At 43.7% G+C, this 26,820-nt stretch overlaps 2 protein-coding genes and 1 long non-coding RNA gene across 4 annotated transcripts in view; 2 read left to right on the forward strand and 1 right to left on the reverse strand.

The window, feature by feature from the left end:
• On the forward strand, window positions 1-25,410 carry LOC142151048 (uncharacterized). The gene is given in 10 exon segments (XM_075206329.1): window positions 1-1,173; window positions 1,297-1,375; window positions 1,490-1,587; window positions 2,014-2,125; window positions 2,211-2,308; window positions 2,467-2,578; window positions 8,776-8,873; window positions 9,741-9,852; window positions 23,478-24,634; window positions 24,636-25,410. Coding segments are annotated over 9 exon segments (2,007 nt in total). The 5' UTR covers window positions 1-1,173; window positions 1,297-1,344; the 3' UTR covers window positions 24,825-25,410.
• Window positions 1-26,820, reverse strand: part of LOC142151067 (uncharacterized) — a 140,772-nt gene that overhangs the window by 74,122 nt on the left and 39,830 nt on the right. The gene's annotated exons all lie outside the window — the stretch shown is intronic.
• LOC142151046 (uncharacterized) overlaps window positions 1-26,820 on the forward strand; it is a 219,974-nt gene that overhangs the window by 61,020 nt on the left and 132,134 nt on the right. The window lies entirely within an intron of this gene.

The raw sequence follows: 26,820 nt of genomic DNA on the forward strand, positions 1-26,820 counted from the left end.
CCCCCACAACAAATGCTACCAGCTCTAGCGCTCAGAGCCCAGGTTGGCAGCAGCAATTTGGGCAGGGGGGTTTATTCCTCTGCAAGAACCGCTAACAGCACTAGGCTATGACACTATGGCTCAGTTTCCTAGGAAAAACCAGCCCTGTGGTGTCAGCATTAGGGCTCTTCCCACACCCCTGGTTGTGGGTGTGGTGTAATGAAATGGTTAAAAATTAGTTTTTTGCTGGTGGTTTACAGGTCCCAGCCAGCCCTGTCATGTCTAAAATGTTTATGCTGGTGCTTGTTGATATACAAATGTCAGCATACCAATGGCTGCCAGAGCATGCTGTCACTTGTAGAACTACAAGCACCAGCATTCCCTGACATGCAGTGTCTACTGGGATCTGTATTGCACCTGGAAAAACACACTGGAAAATAGACGCCATTGAAAATTACCTTTATTACAAATAACCCCCCCCCCCCCACATTTAGATCTGGGGGTCCTCGCGATCCAAAGTGTTAAAATGAAAAACCCACATGAACGCCAAAAGGATGACTCGTAAATGACCGGCTTAGAGCCAATCATTCTAACCAAACAGAGGGACTTCACTAGGATTGGTCAGTGTGTGAAGAGCCGAGCTGATTGGTTAGATGCTATGTACATCAGTCATACAGTTTATGAATGAAGTACATTGTACATATATCCCAGCACTATGTTGTTTTTCTATCACTAATATATTCATGAGACTTTGGGATCTGCAGCTTTTGTTGTATTTTTAGATGTAAGTTTTACAATTAGGGGATTGAGATCATCATGGAGGAGGGGCTATAGGAGCAGCACTGTTAGTTCACAACGAGAAACCATTACATATGTTATAGGGGTTGCATTTGTAAAATAGAGCAATATTGTAAACAGTATTTTGCACAATAAACCCCTAAAAAAATTCCAAATACGTGTGGTTTCATTTACTTTTTTATTAATGTCTCTCTCAATACACAGGATTACACAGTTGTGGTCAAGGGATCTGGTGAGTGTGTGACACCCAGGAGCCTCCCCTGTGTGTCAGGAGGATTGAACAGGACCCAGATCCCCATCACGGTGCCTGAACCTCACTCACTGATACATGGGAGAAACAATGACCAGAAGATCCTGGAACTGACCAACAAGATCATTCAGCTGGTGACTGGAGAGGTGACTGCTGGGAATGGGGCATTATACAGTAACACCAGGGGATGTGTCTGGATGATGACTGTGTCATTGTGTTGTCAGATTCCTATAAGGTCTCATGATGTCACTGTGTATTTCTCTGTGCAGGAGTGGAAGTATTTAGGAGGGCACAAGGGTCTGTAGGAGGACGTGAGGATGGAGAATCATCGGATCCTCACATCACTGGGTAAGAGGAGAATTTCATTTATTGTAGACGAGAGAATAGTTTTGAAGGCCACATAGATACTCATCTAAGCATCACATATATACAATGTATTTAGTCACTATCTGTTTCCTACAGATGGATCCAGTAACAGAAATACCCCAGAGAGATGTCCGTGTCCTCTTTATTCACAGGATTGTAAACAGGAAAATCACAGTATTCTGCAGCAGTATCAGGTAGACGACATTTTAGGGTCTCACAAAATACCAAAGTAAATTTTCCAATTTATGATCTGTAAAAAAAACTGTGTTGGGTCTTATACACTGATATTCTTCTGTTTCATCTCAAATTATTAAATCAGCTATTATTAGATATTCTATATTTTATTACCATAATCCTCTTAATGTTAACGTTCACAAGTTTGGCTCTCTCTCCCTCCTATCCTCTTTGTATTGCTTCCTTTATTCTAGTTGTCTTCTTATGTTGTTGCTTTCTCTATTGTCTCTTGCATTGATTTTTACTTATTATATTTTTTGTCTTGTCCCTTACTTATCTGTATGTTTTACAGTTTATTGTTGATTGTGCGGCGCTGCGGATTCTATGGCGCCAAATTAATAAATTACGATGATGATGATATTGTTATTGTCTTGTTGATTATTTAGGGTGACGTCTTGACTGATATTAAAGTAGAAACGATAGAAGGAGAGGAAGAGACGTATGTGAGGGGTGATCCGCAGTGTAAGGAGGAGGAAATCCCTACAGATATCAGCACAGGTGAGTAATAAACATATATTACAGAAAGGAATCACATAATCTGCTTATGTAAACAATGTAATCAGTCAGTGTATGTTTCCTACAGATGGATCCAGTAACAGAAATACCCCACAGAGATATCTCCGTCCTCTTTATTCACAGGATTGTAGACCGGAAAACCCCATTATCCCACACGAGTATCAGGTAGATTTTATGGTCTCACAAAATCCCAAAATGACTTTTCGTTATATGATCTGTAAAAGAGCTGTGTGGATCTTATACACTGATATTCTTCTGTTTCATCACAAATTATTAAATCAGATATTATTAAATATATTTGTATTGTTTTGTGGGCTATTTAGGATGACGTCCTGACTAATATTAAAGTAGAAATTACAGAGGCAGAGGAAGAGACGTATGTGAGGGGTGATCTGCAGTGTAAGGAGGAGGAAATCCCTACAGATATCAGCACAGGTGAGTAATAAACACTTATTACATAAAAGAGTCACATATTCTGTTTATGTAAATAATCATCATCACCATCAACATTTATTTATATAGCGCCAGCAAATTCCGTAGCTCTTTACAATTGGGGACAAACATTAATAAGACAATACTGGGTAATACATACAGACAGAGAGGTAAGAGAACCCTGCTCGCAAGCTTACAATCTATAGGACAATGGGAGTTTGAAACACAAGTGCACATGCTGCATCATATTGCACAATGGACCAGCTAGAATGCAAAGGTAATAGTATTGAGTGGGCTGTGTGTGTGTGGCATGGTGGTCAGAGGGTTGATGTATTGTGTTAGCTGTGTACAGGGTGATAATAGGGTAACCTAGGGAGATTAAGATGGTGGATAAGGAATATTATAAGCTTGTCTGAAGAGATGGGTTTTCAGAGAACGCTTGAAGGTTTGAAGACTAGAGGAAAGTCTTATTGTGCGAGGGAGGGAATTCCACAAACTGGGTGCAGCCCGGAAAAGTCCTGTAACCGAGAATGGGAGGATGTAATGAGAGTGGAAGAGAGACGCAGATCTTGTGCAGAACGGATGTGTCGAGTAGGGAGATATTTTGAGACAAGTGAGGAATTGTATGTCGGTGCAGTTATGTTGATGGACTTGTATGTTTGTTAGTAGGAGAAATTTATATTGGATTCGTTGAAATACAGGCAACCAATGTAGAGACTGATAGAGCGGTTCAGCAGAGGAAGAACGGTTTGCAAGGAAAATCAATCTAGCTGCTGCATGCAAAATAGGTTATAGGGGTTCAAGTCTGACTTTGGGAAGACCAGTAAGGAGGGAATTGCAATAGTCGATGCTGGAGGTGATAAGTGCATGAATTAAGGTTTTTGCGGTGTCTTGTGTAAGATATGTGTGTATTATGGAAATGCTCTTTAGATGTATGTAACATGATTTAGATATAGAGTCGCTATGGGGAACAAAGGATAGTTGTGAGCCAGGATTACACCTAGGCAGCGAGCTTGCGGGGTGGGATTTATGGTCAAGTTATCAACAAAAATAGAAATGTGAGGCAGGAAGCGTCTGTTTTTGGGTGGGAATATTATTAATTCAGTTTTTGAAAGATTGAGTTTGAGTTGACGAGAAGACATCCAAGATGAAATGGCAGAAAGACAGTCAGTAACGCGAGACAACACAGATGGTGAAAGATCAGGAGAGGATAGATAGGTTTGTGTATCATCCGCGTAGAGATGATACTGAAATCCAAAGGAGCTTATTAGTTTTCCAAGAGAAGTGGTGTAGATAGAGAATAGCAGAGGACCTAGGACTGAGCCTTGTGGTACTCCAACTGATAAAGGAAGCGGAGTGGAGGTGGATCCATGGAAATTAACACTGAAAGAGCGATTAGATAGGTAGGATGAGAACCAGAATAGGACAGTGCCTTCAAGACCTAGGGATTGTAGCGTTTGTATGTGGAGAGAGTGGTCAACAGTGCCAAATGCAGCAGAGAGTTCCAGGAGAATTAGAAGAGAGTAATGTTTTTTGTTTTTTTTAAATCAGATTAACTTATATTGCATTTTTTTTTTTAATTTTCTAAACAACAAAAAAGCCCATAACATTGGACTTAATCCCCAATTATTACCCACACAGTGTTACAGGTATTATCAAGTAACCATACACAATAGTATCACAAAGGAAAAAACATTGATATTCACATATACAAGCCAAGGTATACACACCTTCCACAGTTTCAAGATGCAATGAAATAATATCACAGTTTTGATAATACAGAATATAATCGTTGACCTTAATGACTCAACAATAGGCGGCTGGATGTCTGCCCCGAGCATTCATTAGGAGAGCTCCACCTCCCTCAACCCTTCCGTAACATATGGGGATATCCTCCATCTGTACCATATTCTTTCATACTTATCCACTAGGTTCCTGCTGGTGTACATGAACCTTTCATGGCCGACTGTATCGTTAACAAGGTCGATCCAGCTACTCAAAGTCGGGCCTTCAGGTGCCATCCATTTTCTAGCTATCACCACCTTTGCCAACATAAGTAACGTGTTGATAAGAAGTCTAATAAGTCTACGGGTTTTTTTGTTTAAGCCCAAACCAAATATAGAGAGTTTTGGAGTCAAGGCCACCACTCCCACCTCCAATCTTTTAATACAATCCTCCACCTCTCCCCAAAAGGATGAAACCAGCGGACATTCCCAGAGCATATGCCAAAAATCTCCTTTTTCACTCTTACACTTAGGACAGAGCACCTTCTGACCCCCACTAAACTTAGAAAGCCGAAGAGGGGTGAGATACGCTCTGTGTAACAGAAAAAACTGGACCTGGCGAAATCTGACTGATGCAGTGACCTCTTTCGGGCTACACAACACCATATCCCATGCCTTGTCACTAAGTCTCCCCAAATCCCCCTCCCACCTGCATCGCAGCTCCGGCAAGCCCCCTTTACCATATCCTTCCACCAATATTGAATACAGAAAAGAGATTTGCCGTCTTTGGCCCAACCTTGACAGTTGCACCCTTAAGGAGTCTGCACTAACGCTCGGGGCAGCTCCCCGAAACTGCGAGGCCAGAGCATGTCTTAATTACAAGTATCTATAAAAGTAACCCCTAGGTAGCTCATATAACCTCTGAAGTTGCTCAAATGAATATAATACCCCGTTTTCATACAGTTGCCCAATCTGTATTATATTGTAGAGTCGCCAGGCTCCAGCTCCCTCCTTCCTAATCATTTCTCCAAAATCCAAGTTATCCCAGAGTGGAGTGCACGGATCTAAATCCAATCCACCCCCAATCTGGGCTGAGAGTCGCCAAACCTTCATGGCCTGAATTAACAGGGGGGGGTCCCTCCCAACCTTTCTTCCAGCCAGGAGAAACTGCACACGTGTATGATTAGATCCTGTCTCAGAGACTAAAAAATTGTGCAAATCTACACCCAACCGCGACCGGAACCATACCTCAATATGCGTCAACTGGGAGGCAAAATAATAAAGCCGTAGATTCGGCAAAGCCAAACCCCCCGACCCTCGAGAGTAATATAAAGTAGTAAGCTTAACTCTTGCTCTCCTGCCTGCCCACACCAAAGAAGCCATGAGACGTTCAATATATCCAAATGTGTTATGAGGAATATACACCGGTGACTGCTGCAAAACATACAACAACTTTGGTTGGATTATCATTTTGACCAGGTTAATTCTACCTGTGACCGACAGTGGCAGCTGCTTCCATACCCCAATCCGGCTCCTAAGATAATCAATCTGAGGTTGGACATTACGCTGGATATATTGACCCATGTCACTGGATATCCAGATACCAAGATATTTAAATACCGGGATCCATTTAAGAGAAGTCTGCAAAGCTTGACCCAAAGGGCAGGCACCCTTAATCGGAGTTACACTGGATTTGTCCCAATTAATCAAAAGCCCAGAGTACCTGCCAAACACTGAGACCACACTGAGTAAATTTGGCAGCGATTTATCAGGATATGACAAAAAGAGCAACATATCATCTGCATAAAGGGCAATCTTGTCCGTCCTACAGCCCATCCTCAATCCAGTAATATCTGGCTGCATTCTAATCATACATGCCAACGGCTCTATGGCCAAGGCAAATAGAGTGGGGGACAAAGGGCACCCCTGTCTGGTACCTCTGCCCATAACAAATTGACGGGACACAAAGCCATTTACACAGACTCTAGCTGTAGGGGAGGAGTATAGCAGTCGGACCCATTGAATAAAAACCGGTCCAAACCCAAATTTCAACAGCACCGCCCACAGATACCTCCACTCCACAGAGTCAAAGGCCCTAGCAGCATCTAACGACACCACCACCGCCTCCTCCTCCACAGGTTGGGGCAACTGCAGATGGCAAAAAAGCCTACGCAGATTTATAGCCGTAGATTTCCCCGGCATAAAACCAGTTTGTTAAGGATGTAAAATCTCACTAATTACCCGATTTAAACGTGTCGCCAAAATTTTTGCCAAAATCTTAATATCCGTTGTCAATAGCGATATAGGTCTGTATGATTCTGGAAACAAGGGATCCTTTCCCGATTTAGGGATAAGAACTATAAGGGCTTCAGACATAGACGGAGACACACATCCCTGCTCTCTAAAGCTTGTAAACATATCTTTCAAGCGAGGCACAAAAAAACCCAGATGCTTCTTATACAATTCTATGGGTATCCCATCTATGCCCGGAGCCCTGCCATTTGGAAACGAGGCTATCGCAGCTACAATCTCCTCATCAGTAATTGACAGGTCCAAACTTTCTCTACCGTCTGCGCTCAATTCAGGTAAGGAAACAGCCGCCAAATACGTGTCTAAATCAAAGTCTGAGTACTCCGTTCTTGACGCATAAGCATCTTTGAAATACACATAGAAAACATCACTGATCTCCTCAGTCAAGGTATGTACAACACCCAAAGTATCTGTAATCCCCGCCACTACAGCCGCCGCTCTTTCTGACCTGGCTAAATAAGCTAAAAACCTACCACACTTATCCGCTTCAAAGTATTGAGTATGTTTGAGAGTAATGGTTTTTACTTTTTGCTGTGATCAGATCATTGACAACCTTGGTCAGCGCAGTCTCTGTGGAGTGTTGAGAGCGAAAGCCTGACTGAAGAGGATCCAGTAGGTTGTTTGCTGTAAGAGAGTGTGTGAGGCGAGTGTAGGCAAGTCTCTTGAGAAGCTTGGAGGGGCATGGGAGCTGAGAGATGGGTCGGTAATTTGCGAGAGAGTTAGGGTCAGAATTTTGTTTTTTTGAAATGGGAGTAATCACTGCATGCTTGAATAGTGATGGAAAAATACCAGTAGAAAAAGATAGATTACAGATTTTAGTTAGAGTGGGAATGAGCACAGGAGACAGGGACCTACCAATTTGTGAGGGAATGGGATCAAGAGGACATGAGGTAGAGTAGGAAGATGAGAAGAGAGTAGAAACTTCCTCTTCATTTGTAGGATCAAATGAAGAGAGAGTGTCAGAGAGTGCTACAAAGGAATTGAGGCGATTGCTTGTCGAGGGAGATGATACCATTTCAAGTCTGATGTTATCTATTTTGTCCTTGAAATAGGAAGCAAGATCCTGGGCACTGATGTTAGCTGGAGGATTTGGGGCGGGAGGATTCAGAAGAGATTTAAATGTGTTAAAAAGGCGTTTGGGGTTAGAAACCTGAGCATATATGAGAGATTGGAAGTATGTTTGTTTAGCAGTGTCCAGAGCATTTCTATAGGAGTGGTAGATATCAGTATATGTGATTAAATCATTAGAGGTACAAGATTTATGCCAGTGACGTTCTGCTTTACGAGAAAGTTTTTGGAGAGTTTGTGTTACTTTAGTGTGCCACGGTTGGCACGAAGTCTACGCGGAGTATGTAGTGTCGCTGGAGCCACTTGATCCAGGGCAGTTGCTAGGGTTTGGTTAAAATGTGTTACTGCCCGATCAGGGGAAGAGAATGTAGAAATTGGGGTGAGAAGGTGTTGAAGAGAAGTGGAAAACTGTTGAAGATCAATAGAGTCGATATTGCTGCGGTTGTGAGGAGGCTTGGAAGAGTTTGACACCAAGGAGGGTAATGAACTGGGGGAACAAGCGAGTAGATAATAAGGTGATGATCCGAGAGGGGGAAAGGAGTGTTAAGGAAATTCGAAACTGAGCATAGTGTAGAGAAAACAAGATCAAGACAGTGGCCATCCTGATGAGTAGCGGATTCAATCCACTGCAATAGGTCAAGTGTGGAGGTTAGAGAGAGTAGTTTGGAAGCAGCATTGGAACGTGGATTAGAAATAGGGATGTTGAAATCACCCATGATGATGGTGGGGATGTCAGAGGATAAGAAGTGAGGGAGCCACGCAGAGAAGTGTTCAAGAAATTGTTGGTGTGGACCAGGGGGCGATAGATGACAGCAACACGCATAGAGAACGGGTTAAAAACCTTAACAGCATGTACTTCAAAAGATGTGAATGTGAGTGATGGGACATTTGGTAGAACTGTGAACGTGCACTGTGGGGAGAGTAGTCCAACCCCCCCTCCTTGTCTGCCTCCTGGTCTGGGTGTGTGGGTGAAATGGAGACCACCATGTGAAAGGGCTGCAGGTGAGGCAGTGTCTGATTGCGTGAGCCATGTTTCTGTTATTGCTAGAAGGTTGAGGGTGTTTGAGATGTATTCAGTCAGTGTCTTGTTTCCTACAGATGGATCCGGTAACAGAAATACCCCACAGAGATTTCTCCGTCCTCTTTATTCACAGGATTTTACACAGGAAAATCCCATTATCCCACAGAAGTATCAGGTATATGACATTTAAGGGTCTTTCCAAATACCTAAATGCCAAAGTGACTTTATTATATTATCTGTAAAAGAGCTGTGTGGATCTTATACACTGATATTCTTCTGTTTCATCTCAAATGATTAAATCAGATATTATTAGATATGATATATTTAGTTACCATAATCCTCTTAATGTTATCTTACACAAGTTTGGCTCTCTCTACCTCCTATCCTCTTTGTATTGCTTCCTTTGTTCTAGTTGTTTTCTTATGTAGTTGCTTTCTTTATGGTCTCTTGCATTGATTTTTACTGATTATGTTGTTTCTCTTTTCCCTTACTTATCTGTATTTTTTTGGTTTATTTATTGTTGATTGTGCGGCGCTGCGGATTCTATGGCGCCAAATTAATAATTTAAGATGATGATGATATCATTATTGTCTTGTTGATTATTTAGGGTGACATCTTGACTGATATTAAAGTAGAAACGATAGAAGGAGAGGAAGAGACGTATGTGAGGGGTGATCAGCAGTGTAAGGAGGAGGAAATCCCTACAGATATCAGCACAGGTGTTTAAAAAACATATATTAGAGAAAGGAATCACTTCTTCTGCTTATGTAAACAATGTAATCAGTCCATGGATCCAGTAACAGAAATACCCCACAGAGATATATCCGTCCTCTTTATTCACAGGATTGTACACGGGAAAATCCGATTATCACACAGAAGTATCAGGTAGACTTTTGGTCTCACATAATCCCAAAATGACTTTTCATTATATTATCTATAAAAAAGCTGTGTGGATCATATACATTGATATTCTCCTGTTTCATCACAAATTATTAAATCAGATATTATTACATATATTTGTATTGTTTTGTGGGCTGTTTAGGATGATGTCCTGACTGATATTAAAGTAGAAACGACAGAAAGAGAGGAAGAGACGTATGTGAGGGGTGATCCGCAGTGTAAGGAGGAGGAAATCCCTACAGATATCAGCACAGGTGAGTAATAAACAATCATTTATTCTACACTCTCCTCTGTCAGTACCAGCTAATGAGGAAAATGTATCTGTCCAGTTGGAGAGTCCGGAGCCATCAGCCCCTATTAGACTCCTGTTATCCTCCTCACATCACATCATTGTGTGCTACCAGCCCAGACATCTGACCAGTCTCCTCCTCACATCATATCACTGTGTGCTACCAGCCCAGACATCTGACCAGTCTCCTCCTCACATCATATCATTGTGTGCTACCAGCTCAGAGATCTGACCAGTCTCCTCCTCACATCATATCATTGTGTGCTACCAGCTCAGACATCTGACCAGTCTCCTCCACCCACTGTCTGGTGTATCTTATGGGATATCAGTGACACCATGAAATTACCCATGAACCTCCTGTACACTACCTCCTGTAACAGTATCCATCACCATCTCTTTGTACTACCACATGTGACATTGCCATGAATATTTGATCCTCATCTGTATATTATCAGTGTAATACCAGCCCAGACATCTGACCAGTCTCCTCCTCACATCATATCATTGTGTGCTACCAGCCCAGAGATCTGACCACTCTCCTCCTCACATCATATCATTCGGCAGCACAGTGGCTAAGTGGTTAGCACTTCTGCCTCACAGCACTGGGGTCATGAGTTCAATTCCCAACCATGGCCTTATCTGTGTGGAGTTTGTATGTTCTCCCCGTGTTTGCGTGGGTTTTCTTCGGGTGCTCCGGTTTCCTCCCACACTCCAAAAACATACTAGTAGGTTAATTGGCTGCTATCAAACTTGACCCTAGTCTCTCTTGCTCTCTCTGTCTGTCTGTGTGTGTATGTTAGGGAATTTAGACTGTAAGCTCCAATGGGTCAGGGACTGATCTGAATGAGTTCTCTGTACAGCGCTGCGGAATCAGTGGTGCTATATAAATAAATGATGATGATGATGATACTAATGTAGAATATAAGATTTCTCTTTCATCCAGTCTGGGGGACACTGCTTACCATGGGGTTGTGGAGGGAGCTTGGGGAGTTGGCACCTAACTAGTTAACTTTTAGTACTGCCGACAGACCCCTCCCCTCTACAATCCCCCTGCCTCTTCCTCTTCCTGTCAGTTTTTTTTAGGTGCCTATGGAGTTGGGCAGTGTTTTAGTACTGTAGGTAATTTTTAACTTTTATTTTATTCTTTTAACTTTTCTCTTTCATCCATCTGGGGGACACTCCTTAACCATGGGGTTGAGTCGGGGGGAGGAGTCTGGCACCCAAAGAGTTAACTTTTTTCAGCTGACAACATATCACCCCGCCAATTCCCACATACCTCAGTTTGAATTGGGTGCCCTTGGAAGAAGGTTGCACCTGAAGAGCTCCAAGAGAGACAGTGAACAGGGTTCACTGGTTATAGGTTTTTTCCTTTTCTTTTGCAGTTTTTTTCTTTTGACAGTGGCGAGAGGCTCCGTGCAAACGGAGCTGACTTGTGGGAGAAGCGCCTGTCGGGGGGGGGGGGGGGCGGCCCCGCTGACAGAGAGGTAAGAAGCGCTTCTCACAGCGGGAAGCAGTCTGCAAGAGACTCTCCCCGCTGATGCAGGACGGGCGCTGCCATTAGGCAGAGAGAGCTTTTACTGCTGAGGTTCCCCGGAAGCCAGTTGGAGTATACCAAGTTCCTCCTCCCATGGGGATGGCAGTGAATTCTTGAGGATGGCGCGCTTTGAGTAGCGCTAGTGGGGAACACATTCTAACAGGTTTTCCCCTAATATAAGAGAAAGGGCAAAACACTGTTAAGGTAAACAACACAGAAGGAGAGCCAGTGGAAGGGGAATGTGTTTGAGGAACACCGCTTCCCCCCCCGCTGAGTGAGCACGTGGAAGATCCCATTTTTGGCGCCAAGCTTCAAAAGGAGGACAGTTGTAGCAGTCATTTGAAGAGAAGTGCACTGTTGACACATATCTTCCACGCTAAGTATCACTTTTTTTCTTCTGTATATGCATGTGTATTATAAGACTATGAGGTGTTGAGAGAACTGTGTTTAAGGAAACCTATAAAGTTCTCCAAACCTGTCTTATTTAATCAGAAATACTATGATATGTTAAATAACCTAGTCTGTATTTTCTGATAAAGGGTGTGGAAGTGTTTGGGCGTGCCAAACATATTGTCTGTTCCAAATGTAATGCTAAATGGGCCCAGATGTTCTGTGCTAATTGCAGTCATTACTGAAAAACCTGCTGCAGCCTTTCAGCTTGACTAAAAAAATTATACCTTATACTCTCTATATAGAGGAAAAGGAACAGAAATACTATCTTTTGACTGGTTCATAGATAAATATGTACCTGTATTTTGCGGTGTGGTAGCAAAATGTGAGTCAGATAAAGCAACAGGATTTCACCTAAGTAGATTGGGGAAATCACTGTTAGCAGAGACACAGAAGGAGATTCCAGTGGTAGGGGAATGTGTTGAGAAACACCTCTTCCCCTCCCCCGCTGAGTGAGCACGTGGAAGATCCCTTTTTGGCGCCAAGCTTAAAAAGGAGGACAGTTGCAGCAGTCATTTGAAGAGAAGTGCACTGTTGACACATATCTTCCCCGCTGAGTATCACTTTTAATTTTTATGTGTGTGCATGTGTAGACATGTATATTATAAGAAAATGATGTGTTGAGAGAACTGTTGTTTATGAGAAAACTATAAAGTTCTCCAAGCCTGTCTTATTTAAATCAGAAATACTATGATATGTTAATATAACCTAATCTGTATTTTCTGATAAATTGGAGAAGTGTTTGTGAATTTTGAGACGTGATTTAGTTTTTCTTATCTTGTGATGGCAGATAAAAGCAAAACAACACGTACCAAACATAATGTCTGTTCAAAATGTAATGTTAAACTAACAAATAAACGGCTGGATCAGGGGGGGCTCTGCACTGTGGCTCCTGTGAAACAGCCTATAGACACCTCCACCATAACGGTAGATCCTCCTGAGTGGGTGGCTGCCTTAACACAGGGTGTTAATACCCTTGTAAATCTGTTATCTAAACCAGTTGAGATCCCAGCTACATCTGTGGTTTCTCAGGGTATAACAGTAGGAATGACAGATGAGTCATTTTCTCCAGGGGTCGGCGTATTTCCCTCCCCAGCCCTCCCAGGGGTTTCCCAGATGGGAGAGGTGGGTTGGTCAGCGGTGGCTAAAAGCCTGGACCGGCTTACCCATCTACTGGAGAACTCCAGACACAAGCGTAGTGTTAAAAGACGTAGACAAACAGCTAAAGCGCTGTGGTCAGTGTCAGACTCTGAGAGTTCCTCAGAGGAGGAGGGGGAATTGTTGGACGATTCAGATGTGTCCATTATAGAGTCAGAAGGAAACTCTAGGCACCAGGGTATGGACGATCTGGTAAGAGCAGTTCGTCAGACCCTGGGGTTTGCTGAAGTAGAGGAGACAAAGTCTTTGGACCGCTCCCTCTTTAAGAAGGCTTCTAAGTAGGTGGTCAGGTTCCCTCCCTCAGTTGAGTTGAGGGATATTGTAGAGGCCTCTTGGAAAAATCCAGATAAAAGGTTCTCTATGCCAAGGAAGTTTGGCGTATTGTATCCCCTTCAGGAGGAGGATATGACCCGTTGGGAACAGGTGGCAAAGGTAGATACACCTGTGGCGAGATTGGTTCGTCAGACTACACTACCTGTACCTGGGTCAGCGACCTTACAGGACGCGACTGACAAGAAATTAGAATCCCTGCTGAAGTCGATCTTCTCGGCCGCCGGTATTAGCCTCAGGCCAGCATTGTCCTCTACCTGGGTAGCTAGGGCCATGGAAGTCTGGGCAGGGCAGTTAGAGTCTGCCTTGCAGGATTCAGATTACTGCCTCTGGCCATGCAGCTAAGGGAGGCAGCAGGCTATGTATATGAAGCGGCCCATAATTTGGCCTCCATAGCTTCGTCTATTTCAGCTACAGCTGTAGTAGCTAGAAGGGCGTTATGGTTAAAGGCTTGGAATGCGGATGCAGAGTCTAAACGATCATTAGAATCCATCCCGTATACGGGTGGGATGTTTTTTGGTCCAGAATTAGACTCTTGGATTTTACAGGCTTCAGGGGGCAAGAAGACATCCTTGCCTGTAAATACTCCAAGACCTAGGGCTAGGCCTAGGTTTAGTTCTTTCAGACAGCCTCGTTACGGGGGCGGGTCTGGCAGAGGCCAGACAACCGATCCAGGGGCCGTGGAATCCAGGAGACAGTCCCTTAGGGGAAGGTCATCCTTTGCCCCTGTGGCGCGGAGAGCTTCTTCCGCCAAGCTGCCGGATAGTCCAGCGGCATGACTACCACCCACCTCTGGTTCAAGAGGGTGGGGTGGGAGGATGGCTGCTTGGGTTTGCCCGGCAGCAGACATGGTCCTCGGTAGACGAGTAGGTCCAGAATATCGTGATAGAATTCATGGGACCAGCTCACCTCAGGTTTTGGAAAAAAATTACCTCGCTAGCTTCTGTCAAATCAGAAAGAGCTCAGGACTGTCGATTTGCTTCGTTCAGACGAAGCTATACAGGCTTAGAATTTCCAATAAGGGAAAAGGTTTTAGTCACTCCCATTCAGGGTGCTAAGGCTAGACGAGTTATTCAGTCTATGACCGAACTTCTAGAGTCTGAAAGGGTCACAGAGAATCCCTTGTCTAAGAATGAGTTTCTTGAGACTAGTGAGGGACTTGGTACGCAGCAGAAGGTTGTCTCCACAGGACAAGTTGAGGTCCTAGATGGAGTGGACAGGCAGGATCCTGTCAGACAAGAGGCTGTCAGTAGCCAGGTCTTTGAAGCTGCTGGGAAAGATGGTGACATCTTTCACGACCTTACCCTGGGCAGGGTCCCAACCCAGAGGAGCATTCCCGTGCTCGAGGTACCAGTAGAGGAGGTAGGTCCTCAGCTGGTGGTTGCTGGACAAGACCCAAACAGAAGAACAAAGACAAATAAATATTTGGACGTAGTGAGGGCATTACGTATATATGTTAAGAGATCTGCAAAGGTGCGTAAGACAGAGTCTCTATTTGTGTTGTTTGACTTTTCCAAACGGGGATGGCCAGCATCTAAGCAAACTATTGCCAGATGGCTTACCCTGACTATCAGGGAGGCTTATGTCCAAAGTATTAATCTCCCTGTGCCGAAACGTATTGTTGCCCATTCTACCCGGTTGGTTGGGGCCTCTTGGCCGGCTCGTAATGGAGCCACGGCGGACCAGCTGTGCAGAACAGCCACCTGGTCCTCTGTCCATACCTTTAAGAAATTCTACCAATTTAATATATTTGCGTCTGGGGACGCCTCCTTTGACCGTAGTGTTCTGCGTGCAAGGAGATCAGAGCGGTCCCACCCTTCAGAGGGATTGCTTTTGTAAGTCCCCATGGTTAAGGAGTGTCCCCCAGATGGATGAAAGAGAAAACGGGATTTATACTTACGATAAATCTTTTTCTCTGACTCCATCTGGGGGACACTCCGATCCCCCCCGTCTTTTCGTTGTTTTGTCTCCACTCCCCCCTCTGTTGAGTGGTGTGTCTTGGTTGATTGGCCTATCTTCCTAATGGCTTTTGTAATCAAACTGAGGTATGTGGGAATTGGCGGGGGTGATATGCTGTCAGCCGTTTTTTTACAGGTGGCAGAGCTGGAGTGTGCTCTAATATAGAGAACACACTCACAGCAGGGCAGCGCAGGCACTACCCTGTCAGATGGGAGCCAGCGGCTCTCACTGACAGGGACAGGAGGAGATTGAAGAAATTGGTGCCTGAATTAGGAGTGACAAGCGGTCTCACGGACCGCTGTCACTCCCGGAGCCTCCCCGATAACCGCCGCTGCCACTGCAGGCATAGAGCGCCGGTTATCGGATACTGCATTGACGGTGGCCATCTTTGATTCAGAGTAGAGGAGAATGGGGCTATACCAGGATCCCCCCTCATACATAGGAGGGGGCATCTGGTATTATCCGCTGCGGAGACCTCCTCCACTACTCTGCCACATAATACTTTTAATTTTTTATTCAGGCACAGAATCGCTGCAGAGGCAGCATTACTGAAGGGTGGGAGCTAACACATAGAGCTCCCCCTCCTTCCAGAGAGAGAGATGGTTTATCCCAGTCTTCTGGCGCCAAGGAGAAGCCCGGGAAGAGAGAACAGATCTGAGGGAGCAGGCACCAGGATACTGCTGTTGGACTTCTCCCTTGTTTGGCCTATGGGCTAAGTATCTGATTTATTTAAACACATATTTTGTATTGCTGTGTACAAGGAGCTAGTAGGAGTTATATTATAGTTCTCCTACTTGCTTAAGTATTATTTCGTGTTTAACATTTTACAAGTACAACTTTTATATCTAGATTAGTTGATTACTTGTAGTGTACACTTTTCTCTCCACACATTTATATCTCTCTCTCTACTCAGCTAAATTTAACAATTTAAGTCTGTGTGTTTGGTGTGCCTTCCTTTATTAAGAAATGTCAGATAAGGGAAAGAGCCCTATTGCAAAATGTTTTACATGTTCTAAATGTAATGTAAAATTACCCTGTGGGCAGAAGGACCCGTTGGCGCTCTGCTCTGTCTGCGAGGCAGGGGTCCCCCCTGCGCAAGCCCAGCATATTTCAGCCCCACTGACGGAGGATCCGGCCTGGGTGAGCTCCCTGTCACAGTCGGTTTCCTCTTTAGCACAGATGGTTTTTCAACCTAATCAATTGCTATCTACTGTGGCTACTTCGGTGGCTAATAATACTAGTACTCAGTTGGGCCTCCCTGTTACCACAGGTTCTATTGGAACGTCTATACCAGGACCTTCCTCTTCTCATACAGACCAAGCCCCTGTTCCCACAGAACCGGCATGGTCTGCAGCATTTATAAAGGGTTTGGATAAACTAAACCAGTTACTCCAAACATTCCGCCTGCTAAAAGAATGAGGCCTAGATCTGGTAATACCCTTATGGTCCTTTCAGACTCTGAGGAGTTTTCAGAGGAAGAGGGGGAAATTAATTCTGATCCTGACCAGGTTCAACCTTTGGAACAGGAAGAAAGCTCTAAAAGCCAATTTATTAATGATTTGGTTTTAGCAGTGAGACAAGCGTTGGACCTCCCAGAACCGGAGGATACTACTCCTAGAGACAGAAGTCTCTTTAAGAATGCCAAAAGAAAGGCTATCCGTTTTCTCCCTTCCGTAGAGCTTAATGATATTGCAGAAGGATCCTGGAAACAGCCTAATAAGAGGTTCTCTGTCCCCAAAAGTTTCTCTTCCCTGTATCCATTGCAGGAGGAAGATGTGGTTCGCTGGGAGAGTACTCCAAAAGTGGATATTCCAATAGCCCGATTGGCCAAGCACACTTTACTTCCAGCTCCAGGTTCTGCATCTCTGCGGGATGTCAATGACCGCAGAGTGGAATCCCAGCTAAAATCTATATTTGCGGCTGCCGGTTCTTCCTTTAGGCCCACATTTGCTTCAGCTTGGGTGGCTAGAGCCATGGAAGCATGAGCAGACCAGCTGGCAGAGGCCTTGCAGGACTCTGATTTACTTCCCCTGGCTTTGCATTTGAAGGAGGCATCAGGGTACCTTTATGAGGCGGCCCAGAACTCAGCGGCTGTATCCTCTTCTATTCAGGCTGCATCTATTTCAGCAATAAGAACGTTATGGCTGAAATACTGGGAAGGAGATGCAGAATCAAAAAAGTCTGTGGAAACCATTCCTTTTTCAGCAGCAGGTTTGTTCGACCCGGAATTGGATACCCTGATCTCACAGGCAACGGGAGGCAAAAGCACTTCCTTGCCGGTATTCCCTAGCAGAAGCCGAAACCCTCGGGTCAGCTCCTTTCGGGGGACCTCCTTACCTAGTGGACAGTCCTTTAGAGGCAGACAGCCAAATTCTCGAGGCTCCTCTGCCAGGGGGAGATCCTCGTTTGCAGCTAGGCGCCAGGCCTCCAAGACCCAGGAGAAGCCTGCGTCCTGACGACCACTTTGTTCCGGAGGGGGCACCAGTGGGGAGACGTCTGTCTTTGTTTCAGGAACAGTGGGCAGCGTCCTCCCAAGATCCTTGGATTCGGGGTATTATATCAGAGGGGTACAGGATAGACCTGCTGGGCCCGGTCCCACATCGTTTCTTCCTGACTCCGCTACCCCGAGATCCATCAAGAAGGTAGGCAATACAGTATTGTGTTGCCTCTCTTCTTTCTCAAAGAGTTATCTGCAGGGTCCCAGATTACCAGAAAGGACAGGGGTTTTATTCAAACCTGTTTCTGGTCAAGAAGCCGGACAGCTCCTTTCGTCCCATCTAAACTTAAAGGGTCTCAATGTGCACTTAACGGTGGACGAATTTCGGATGGAATCCCTAAGGTCGGTGATAAATGGCTTAGAGAAGGATCAGTTTATGGCGTCTATAGTCATAAAAGACGCATACCTCCACATTCCCATTTGGATCCACCATCAGTCTCTCCTAAGATTCTTGGTGGGATCCTTCCACTATCAGTTTCGGGCCCTCCCCTTCGGCCTCTCAACAGCACTGAGGGTTTTTCACGAAGATCATGTCAGATGTCAGTTATGGCAGCATGTCTTCACCCTCAGGGAGTTCAGGTCGTGCCTTATTTGGACGACCTGCTCATCAAATCCTCCACAGAGAATTGCTTACGTCATCACTTATCCCTCACCTTGGCGGTTCTCGAGGGCCATGGATGGCTAATAGATTTAAAGAAATCCCAGATGGTTCCGTGTAAATGCATGGCTTTCCTAGGGCTTATTATGGACACCAGCCAGCATAGGGTGTTCCTACCTGTTGAGAAGATCAGTTCAATTCAGAGTATAACAACTCAGGTCTTGTCTTCTCGCAACCCCTCAATGCACTTATGCATGCGGCTGCTGGGAAAGATGGTGGCCTTCTTCGAGACCATCCCCTTCAGTCGAGCCCATTCTCGTTGTTTTCAGGGGGATCTATTGACGAAATGGTCAGGATCCCACCTACGTTTGGATCTCCAGAGGATCTCTCTATCTCCAAGGGCGAGAAAATCGCTTCAGTGATGGCTGATTCAGGATCACATGACAATGGGCAGGTCCTTCGCTCCATGGCCATGGATCATAGCCACAACGGACGCCAGCCTGAAAGTTTGGGGGGCGGTAATTCTGCACCTCCGGCTCCAGGGACTTTGGTCGGTTCAGGAATCAGCCCTATCAATAAACGTACTGGAGTTGAAAGCTATTCTTTTGGCGCTCCGGGGGGCCCAGTCCCTCCTTCAGGGCCACCCTGTCTGAGTTCAGTCCGACAATGCCACGGCCGTGGCATATGTCAACAGGCAAGGAGGAACCAGGAGTGCAGCGGCAATGAATATTGCAGCTCAAATTTTAATTTGGGCAGAACAATTTGTTACAGCAATATCGGCAGTTTTAATTCCAGGAATAAAGAATTGGGAGGCCGACTACTTAAGTCGACACCAGATGATGCCGGCGGAGTGGTCACTCCATCCGGAAGTTTTCCAGTCTCTGGTTCAGAGGTGGGGTCTTCCGGACATAGATCTCATGGCCTCCAGACACAACAGAAAGGTTCACAGGTTTTGCGCAAGGGCAAGAGACCCCTTAGCGGTGGCAGTGGACGTTATGACAATGTCATGGGTGTTCAGGTTGGGATACCTGTTTCCTCCGATTCCCATGCTTCCTCGCGTACTCAGATGAGTAAGGCAGAGCGGTCTGCCAGTAATTCTAATAGCTCCCTCGTGGCCGCGCCGAGTCTGGTACGCGGACATAATCTCTATGGCGGAAGGACAAGGTTTTCGTCTTCCGTCTCGAGACGACCTTCTTCTGCAAGGTCCCTTCCATCACCAGAATTTACCTCAGCTCACTTTAACGGCATGGCTGTTGAAGCCAGCCTCTGGAGGGCTAGAGGTTTTTCCTCCAGCGTAGTGAATAATATGATGCGAGCCACAAAGCCAATTTCAGCTCGCATCTATCACCGGATTTGGAGAGCCTACATCAGATGGTGCGAAAATAAAACATGTCACTCGTCCTCTTTTCGCCTCCCTCGCTTGTTGGCTTTCCTTCAGGATGGCCTGGAAGCAGGTCTTAGGTTAGGTTCCCTAAAAGTCCAGGTATCGGCACTTTCAGTATTTTTTCATATGAAATTAGCGGATTTAACAGATATTAGGTCTTTCCTCCAGGGAGTCTTGCATATTCAGCCTCCCTATGTTCCGCCCACAGCACCATGGGATCTCAACCTGGTACTGGATATGCTTAAGGGGCCTCCTTTTGAGCCATTACTTGTGGCAGATTTGAAGTGGTTGACCTGGAAGGTCCTCTTTCTTTTGGCTATTGCATCTGCACGTAGGCTTTCAGAATTAGAAGCTCTGTCTTGTCGGGAACCATATCTGGTTTTCCACGAGGACAGAGCGGTGTTAAGAACCTTCCCTTTCTTCGTTCCAAAAGTAGTTTCGGCTTTCCATCTGAACCAGGAAATTGTAGTTCCGGTCTTCTCATCTACTTCCCATTCGGATCAACAGTCTATGGAAAAGTTAGATGTGGTTGACCTGGAAGGTCCTCTTTCTTTTGGCTATTGCATCTGCACGTAGGCTTTCAGAATTAGGAGCTCTGTCTTGTCGGGAACCATATCTGGTTTTCCACGAGGACAAAGCGGTGTTAAGAACCTTTCCTTTCTTCGTTCCAAAAGTAGTTTCGGCTTTCCATCTGAACCAGGAAATTGTAGTTCCGGTCTTCTCATCTACTTCCCATTCGGATCAACAGTCTATGGAAAAGTTAGATGTGGTTAGGGCTCTCCGCATTTATGTCAAGAGAACTTCTCAGATTACACGTACTGATTCTCTGTTTGTTCTTTATAATGCTAGTCTTAAGACAGTTGCAAGATGGAATACGGCAAGCATTAAGCAAGCTTACATAAAGGCTAACCGTCCTGTGCCGGAGAGACTTACGGCTCATTCCACCAGTTCGGTAGGGGCGTCGTGGGCAGCGAGAAATGGGGCTTCTGCAGACCAGCTTTGCAGGGCAGCCACCTGGTCCTCTGTCCACACCTTTACAAAATTTTACCAGTTTAATGTATTTGCATCTGCGGATGCAAATTTTGCTCGTAATGCTTTACGAGCGGGATTTTCAGAGTAGTCCCACCCTTGGGGGGCTGCTTTAGAACGTCCCCATGGTAAGCAGTGTCCCCCAGACTGGATGAAAGAGAAAAGAGGATTTATGTACTTACGTTAAATCCGTTTGTCTGATTCCGTCTGGGGGACACTGCGATCCCTCCCTTCTGCTTTTCTTCTGTGTCCTTTGGGTTGATTGGCCTTTTCTACTTGGGGCTTTTTAATTAACTCACAGGAAGAGGAAGAGGCAGGGGGATTGTAGAGGGCAGGGGTCTGTCGGCAGTACTAAAAGTTAACTAGTTAGGTGCCAACTCCCCAAGCTCCCTCCACAACCCCATGGTAAGCAGTGTCCCCCAGACGGAATCAGAGAAACGGATTTAACATAAGTACATAAATCCTTTTTATTCTCCTCCCTCTAAGATCACATACACCCCATCAGAAAGTACACTTCACACAAACTCCACCTGCCTGCACACACCTGTCACTGCACAATAGCTCCCCTCCAGTCTACGTGCTTGTATGCTCTATACTATTGCTCTTTATTCTGCTGATCTGACCCTGTACAGTGCTTTGCCCTTGTACATTAATTTGTGCTGTTGCCCATCTGTGCCCTACTCTATCCTCCCCATCTGTTCTGTTACTCTCCTTTGCTCTGTGCAAGGATGTGAGACCTAAGAGTAGTGTAAACCCATATCCAGGTCTCGCTGCTAATTTCACCCATGTCTACTCTACTTTTGAGGCTCCAGTGTTTGTACGTGAGGGCAGTGTCTGGTTGGGCATTGTCACTGGCTAATGAGTCTTCCTGGCTAATATGTCTTCCTGTTCTAGGATGCTGGCTGGGCAATGTGTATGATTAGGAAATGTTACTGTAGCTGGGCTTATGCAATGTGCTTGGTAATACAGTTACTTACTTATAGTAACACACTATATGGGCAAAAGTATTCGGACGCTTGACCATTACACCAACAGGGACTGTAATGATGTATTCAAATACATATACTTTAATATGGAGTTGGTCCCCCGTTTGCAACGATAACCGCTTCCACTCTTCTTGTAAGGCTTTTCACAAGATGTTATAGTGTTTCTGTGGGAATTTTTGCCCATTCATTCTGTAGAGCATTTATGAGGTCAGGCACTGATGTTGGACGAGAAGGCCTGGCTCGCAATCTCTGTTCCAGTTCATCCCAAAGGTGTTCGATGGGGTTGAGGTCAGGGCTCTGTGCAAGCCAGTCAAATTCTTCCACACCAAACTTATCGAACCATGTATTTGTAGTCCTTGCTTTGTGCACTGGAACACAGTCTTGTGGGAACAGTAAAGGGCCTTCCCCTAACTGTTTCCACAAAGTTGGAATCAGGATTGTCCAAAATGACTTGGGGCTAGATTTACTAAGCTGCGGGTTTGAAAAAGTGGGGATGTTGCCTATAGCAACCAATCAGATTCTAGCTTTCATTTATTTAGTGCTTTCTACAAAATGACAGCTAGAATCTGATTGGTTGCTATAGGCAACATCCCCACTTTTTCAAACCCGCAGCTTAGTAAATCTAGCCCTTGGTATGCGGAAGCATTAAGATTGCCCTTCACTGGAGATCAGGGGCCTTGCCCAAACCCTGAAAAACAGCACCATACCATTATCTCTCCAACAAACTTCACAGTTGGCATAATGCAGTCAAGCAGGTAACTTTCTCCCGGCATCCACCAAACCCAAAGTCGCCCATGTGACTGACAAACAGCAGCGTGATTCATCACTGCACAGAACACGTTTCCACTGCTCCACAGTCCAGTGTCAGTGTGCTTTACTTTACTCTGTCCGACACTTGGCATTGGTCTTGGTGATGTGAGGCGCCTGCCGCACAGTTTTTATGCTTAGATTAATGCCAGTGAAAGTTCGGAATTCTTCAGCTACGGAATCAACAGAGTGTGGAAGACTTTTAAGCACCATGCGCCCTATTAGTCGTTGACCCAGCTGTGTGATTTTACTTCCCCTTCGTTGAGGTGCTGTTGTTCCTAAAAGCTTCCAATTTTTACTGTAATAAAAGTTTGGAGAATATCCCTTGTTTGAATATTAAGAAAAAGTGTAATTTTATGATATGGGTCATATCAACCCGAACAGTACATGAGTATAGTAGACCAGAGCAGAACAGCAGGGTTAATGCTAAATACTCTCATAAGAGATCTCATGCATTTACCTTTCATCATTTATCGTTGTGCATTACCATTTTGTCATATTCATAGTTGTATATCATTTTTGACTAGGATCATACATTAGACACCATAAACCATACCTTTACATAAGCGTTCTTATATCCAACAGATCCACTTGTCAGTGGCAAGTCTATCCATAATTTTTTTAGTTGTGCACCTCTTAGATATCTTGGTGAATGTAAATTGATAATTAACAAGGAGCAGCATACTATAAATTTTGATTAGCATAGTGCCCTAACTACTGACTTTTGCACAATTAACAGGTGTGGCCAAATACTTTTGCCCATATAGTGTATGCTACTATAATTTGGGGTATAATATGTTCATATGTTAAACAATCTAAATTCCAATGTCTATACCCATACCTTTATTTTATTTCCAGCAGATGGATGCAAACACAGGAATATCTCAGATGGAAAATTAATTTTATCTACGGATTTTGAAACAGAAAATAACATCACACAAGATTCTCCAGGAGGAAACCCCACTACCCTAAATATACATCCAGTACTTCACAGAGTAGATAAATCATCTGATCGATCTAATCATGAGGAATATTCTTCTGATAATATAGATATTGTTACACATAGTACAGCTCATACAGATGTTACAATATCTCTATGTCCTGAGGGTGGGAAATGTTTTGCACGTAAATTATCTCTTGTCAGACATCAGAGAACTCACACAGGTGAGAAACCATTCACATGTTCTGAGTGTGGGAAATGTTTTACACGTAAATCATCTCTTGTTGAACATCAGCAAATTCACACAGATGAGACACAGTTTACATGTTCTGAGTGTGGGAAATGTTTTGCACATAAATTATCTCTTGTTAGACATCAGAGAACTCACACAGGTGAGAAACCATTTACATGTTCTGAGTGTGGGAAATGTTTTAGTCGTAAATCATCTCTTGTTGAACATCACCAAACTCACACAGGTGAGACACAGTTTACATGTTCTGAGTGTGGGAAATGTTTTACATGTAAATCATCTCTTGTTAGACATCAGAGAACTCACACAGGTGAGAAACCATTTACATGTTCAGAGTGCAGGAAATGTTTTACACATAAGTCAAGTCTTGCTGAACATCAGAAAACTCACACAGGTGAGACACGGTTTACATGTTCTGAGTGTGGGAAATGTTTTACACGTAAATTATCTCTTGTTAGACATCAGAGAATACACACAGGTGAGAAACCATTTACATGTTCAGAGTGCAGGAAATGTTTTACACATAAGTCAAGTCTTGCTGAACATCAGAAAACTCACACAGGTAAGAAACCATTTACATGTTCTGAGTGTGGGAAATGTTTTACACATAAATCACATCTTATTGAACATCAGAGAACTCACACAGGTGAGACACGGTTTACATGTTCTAAATGTGGGAAATGTTTTACACGTAAATTATCTCTTGTTGCACATCAGAGAACTCACACAGGTGAGAACCAATTTACATGTTCTGAGTGCTGGAAATGTTTTACATGTAAATCATCTCTTGTTAGACATCAGAGAACTCACACAGGTGAGAAACCATTTTGAGTGTTCTGAGTGCGGGAAATGTTTTACATGTAAATTATCTCTTGTTACACATCAGAGAACTCACACAGGTGAGAACCAATTTACATGTTCTGAATGTGGGAAAAGTTTTACACAGAAATCATGTTTTGTTGAACATCAAAAAATTCACACATGGCAAAAGGTATTGGATATGAAACAAGTTTGATTACATTAATGTGTATATACTGTGAGTGTATGTATGTATGTATATATATAATATATATATAAATTTTATTTAGTGTTTTAATTAAACAATCAAAGAGGGTAGAACAAAACTTTGTGTTGTCTGAGTACATAAAATACCTTATCAGAGGTATTTTTCTACATTTGTTATAAATATAACCTACCAGAATAGAATAACTAAGATATTGTATCTTTAAGAATTAGGAAGAAGAATTAAAATAGGAGAATGACGTGTACTTCCTGCGTCACTGTGCACACGCTATCTTTATATCCTTTTCCTAGATGGGTTTCTTACATAACCACACACTTTTATCTTTCATAAGCTAAACCTTCTCCAGTCCTATACACTATATTAAAATCCAGTTCTCACAGGGTTCTCTATATAATATTTACATTGTACATAATTAAGAAGATTCTTGATTGGTTTAGAAATATGATTGTCACTTTGGGTATAAAAGATATGTATGCTAAAAATAGACTCTGTACCTTATAAAATGCCAGCTGATTCTGACACCTTTATGACAATCACGCTGTAACCTGTACTGAATAAACAACTACTTTGCATCTAAGACCGTTCATTGCCTTTTCTCCATATTGTTCGAATACAACAAGTATTTGTCAGGAATATCCCCCTCTGGCTACCCCCTGATTTAATATCTTATCCTATATTCACACCGTCAAACAATATATCACCTGTCACAAACCGCACTATGCGCACTTGTGGCTTGGAAGTGTTTACTGTATGAGGTTACCCACGATTCCAGCATTCAGTCTCTTTTTCTTTACCTATCACACAGGTTATAGACCTGCTGAATCGCCCCCACAACAGCGATCTCGCACCCCCACACACTTCAGGTTTGCCACCACTTATTGAATAAGAACAATAGAACCCCAATATACTGTCTCACACTGGCATACAATGAGCACTCTTTGTTACCCACAGCTTAGCAAGGAACACACCAACAATCAAAAGGTTAACACTTAGCCCCTCAAAGCTCTGTGACACAAATGTACATGCAAGCACACTCGGCTAGGTATACCAATGTATTCACGATTCACACCTCTGCAGTGAAAGGTCAAGCAATCTCTTCTAGACAGGTGGTGAATTCATTTAGAGCAATAAAGACATCACGATTATATTTTTACATTCAATATACAAAAAGTACAATGATTATGGGTTATAAAAAATAATTAATAAACAATTGACATAACATACACAAATGCAAAACAGTTTAAAATAAAGGGATTAAATTCATAGTATAACTTACAGATAAGTGGTATGTTCTGAGCCAAGGGAAATTGACTTGAAGATGGACAGTTTAGCAATAATGATCGATATCCCAAAAGACTGACAGTTTCTTGTAACTGGTCTCAGCTTGTTAAAGACACCTTTACACCTTACCCCACCCCAAGGGGTTGTGGTCTGTGAAAAATTTTACAATCACCATTTGAATGTTGTCTGATTTACTGCCCAATTCTATTATGTGACCTAACTTTTCTGTGTAGTGTCACACAGACCCGATTTTATTATTAATAAATCCCCTATGACTTTATATACAGACCTAGGTACAGGGTATCGGTTGAGCTTATACTAATTTCCTCAACTTCTCTGTGTGCCAGAATTCTTAATTTGACATATGAACTGCCCTTCATCATGCTATTGAGGAATATGTTTTTAATCATTACTTTTATTGATGTTAAGTGGCATATCTGAAAACTTAATTATTTTGTCTGTATAAAATATAGCCATTCATCACATGGTCTCCTTGTGCCAGACAACATGTTGAGCGAGTCCTAAAAGTCTATTCAGGTGTCAAAACTCCAACCTATGCCATGATATAGCTCGTCCTATGAGGTCTTTGAAGCTAACACAGGTGACACTTATCTTCTAACATCGGGATGTGCAGAGCCACAGAATAAACATCCAACAGACCCTCTGACTTCACATTTTACACTTTAGTAGCTCAATTTATCAATGG

The sequence above is a fragment of the Mixophyes fleayi genome, chromosome 4, assembly GCF_038048845.1.
Source record: "Mixophyes fleayi isolate aMixFle1 chromosome 4, aMixFle1.hap1, whole genome shotgun sequence".
In the NCBI taxonomy this organism is placed as follows: Eukaryota; Metazoa; Chordata; class Amphibia; order Anura; family Limnodynastidae; genus Mixophyes; species Mixophyes fleayi.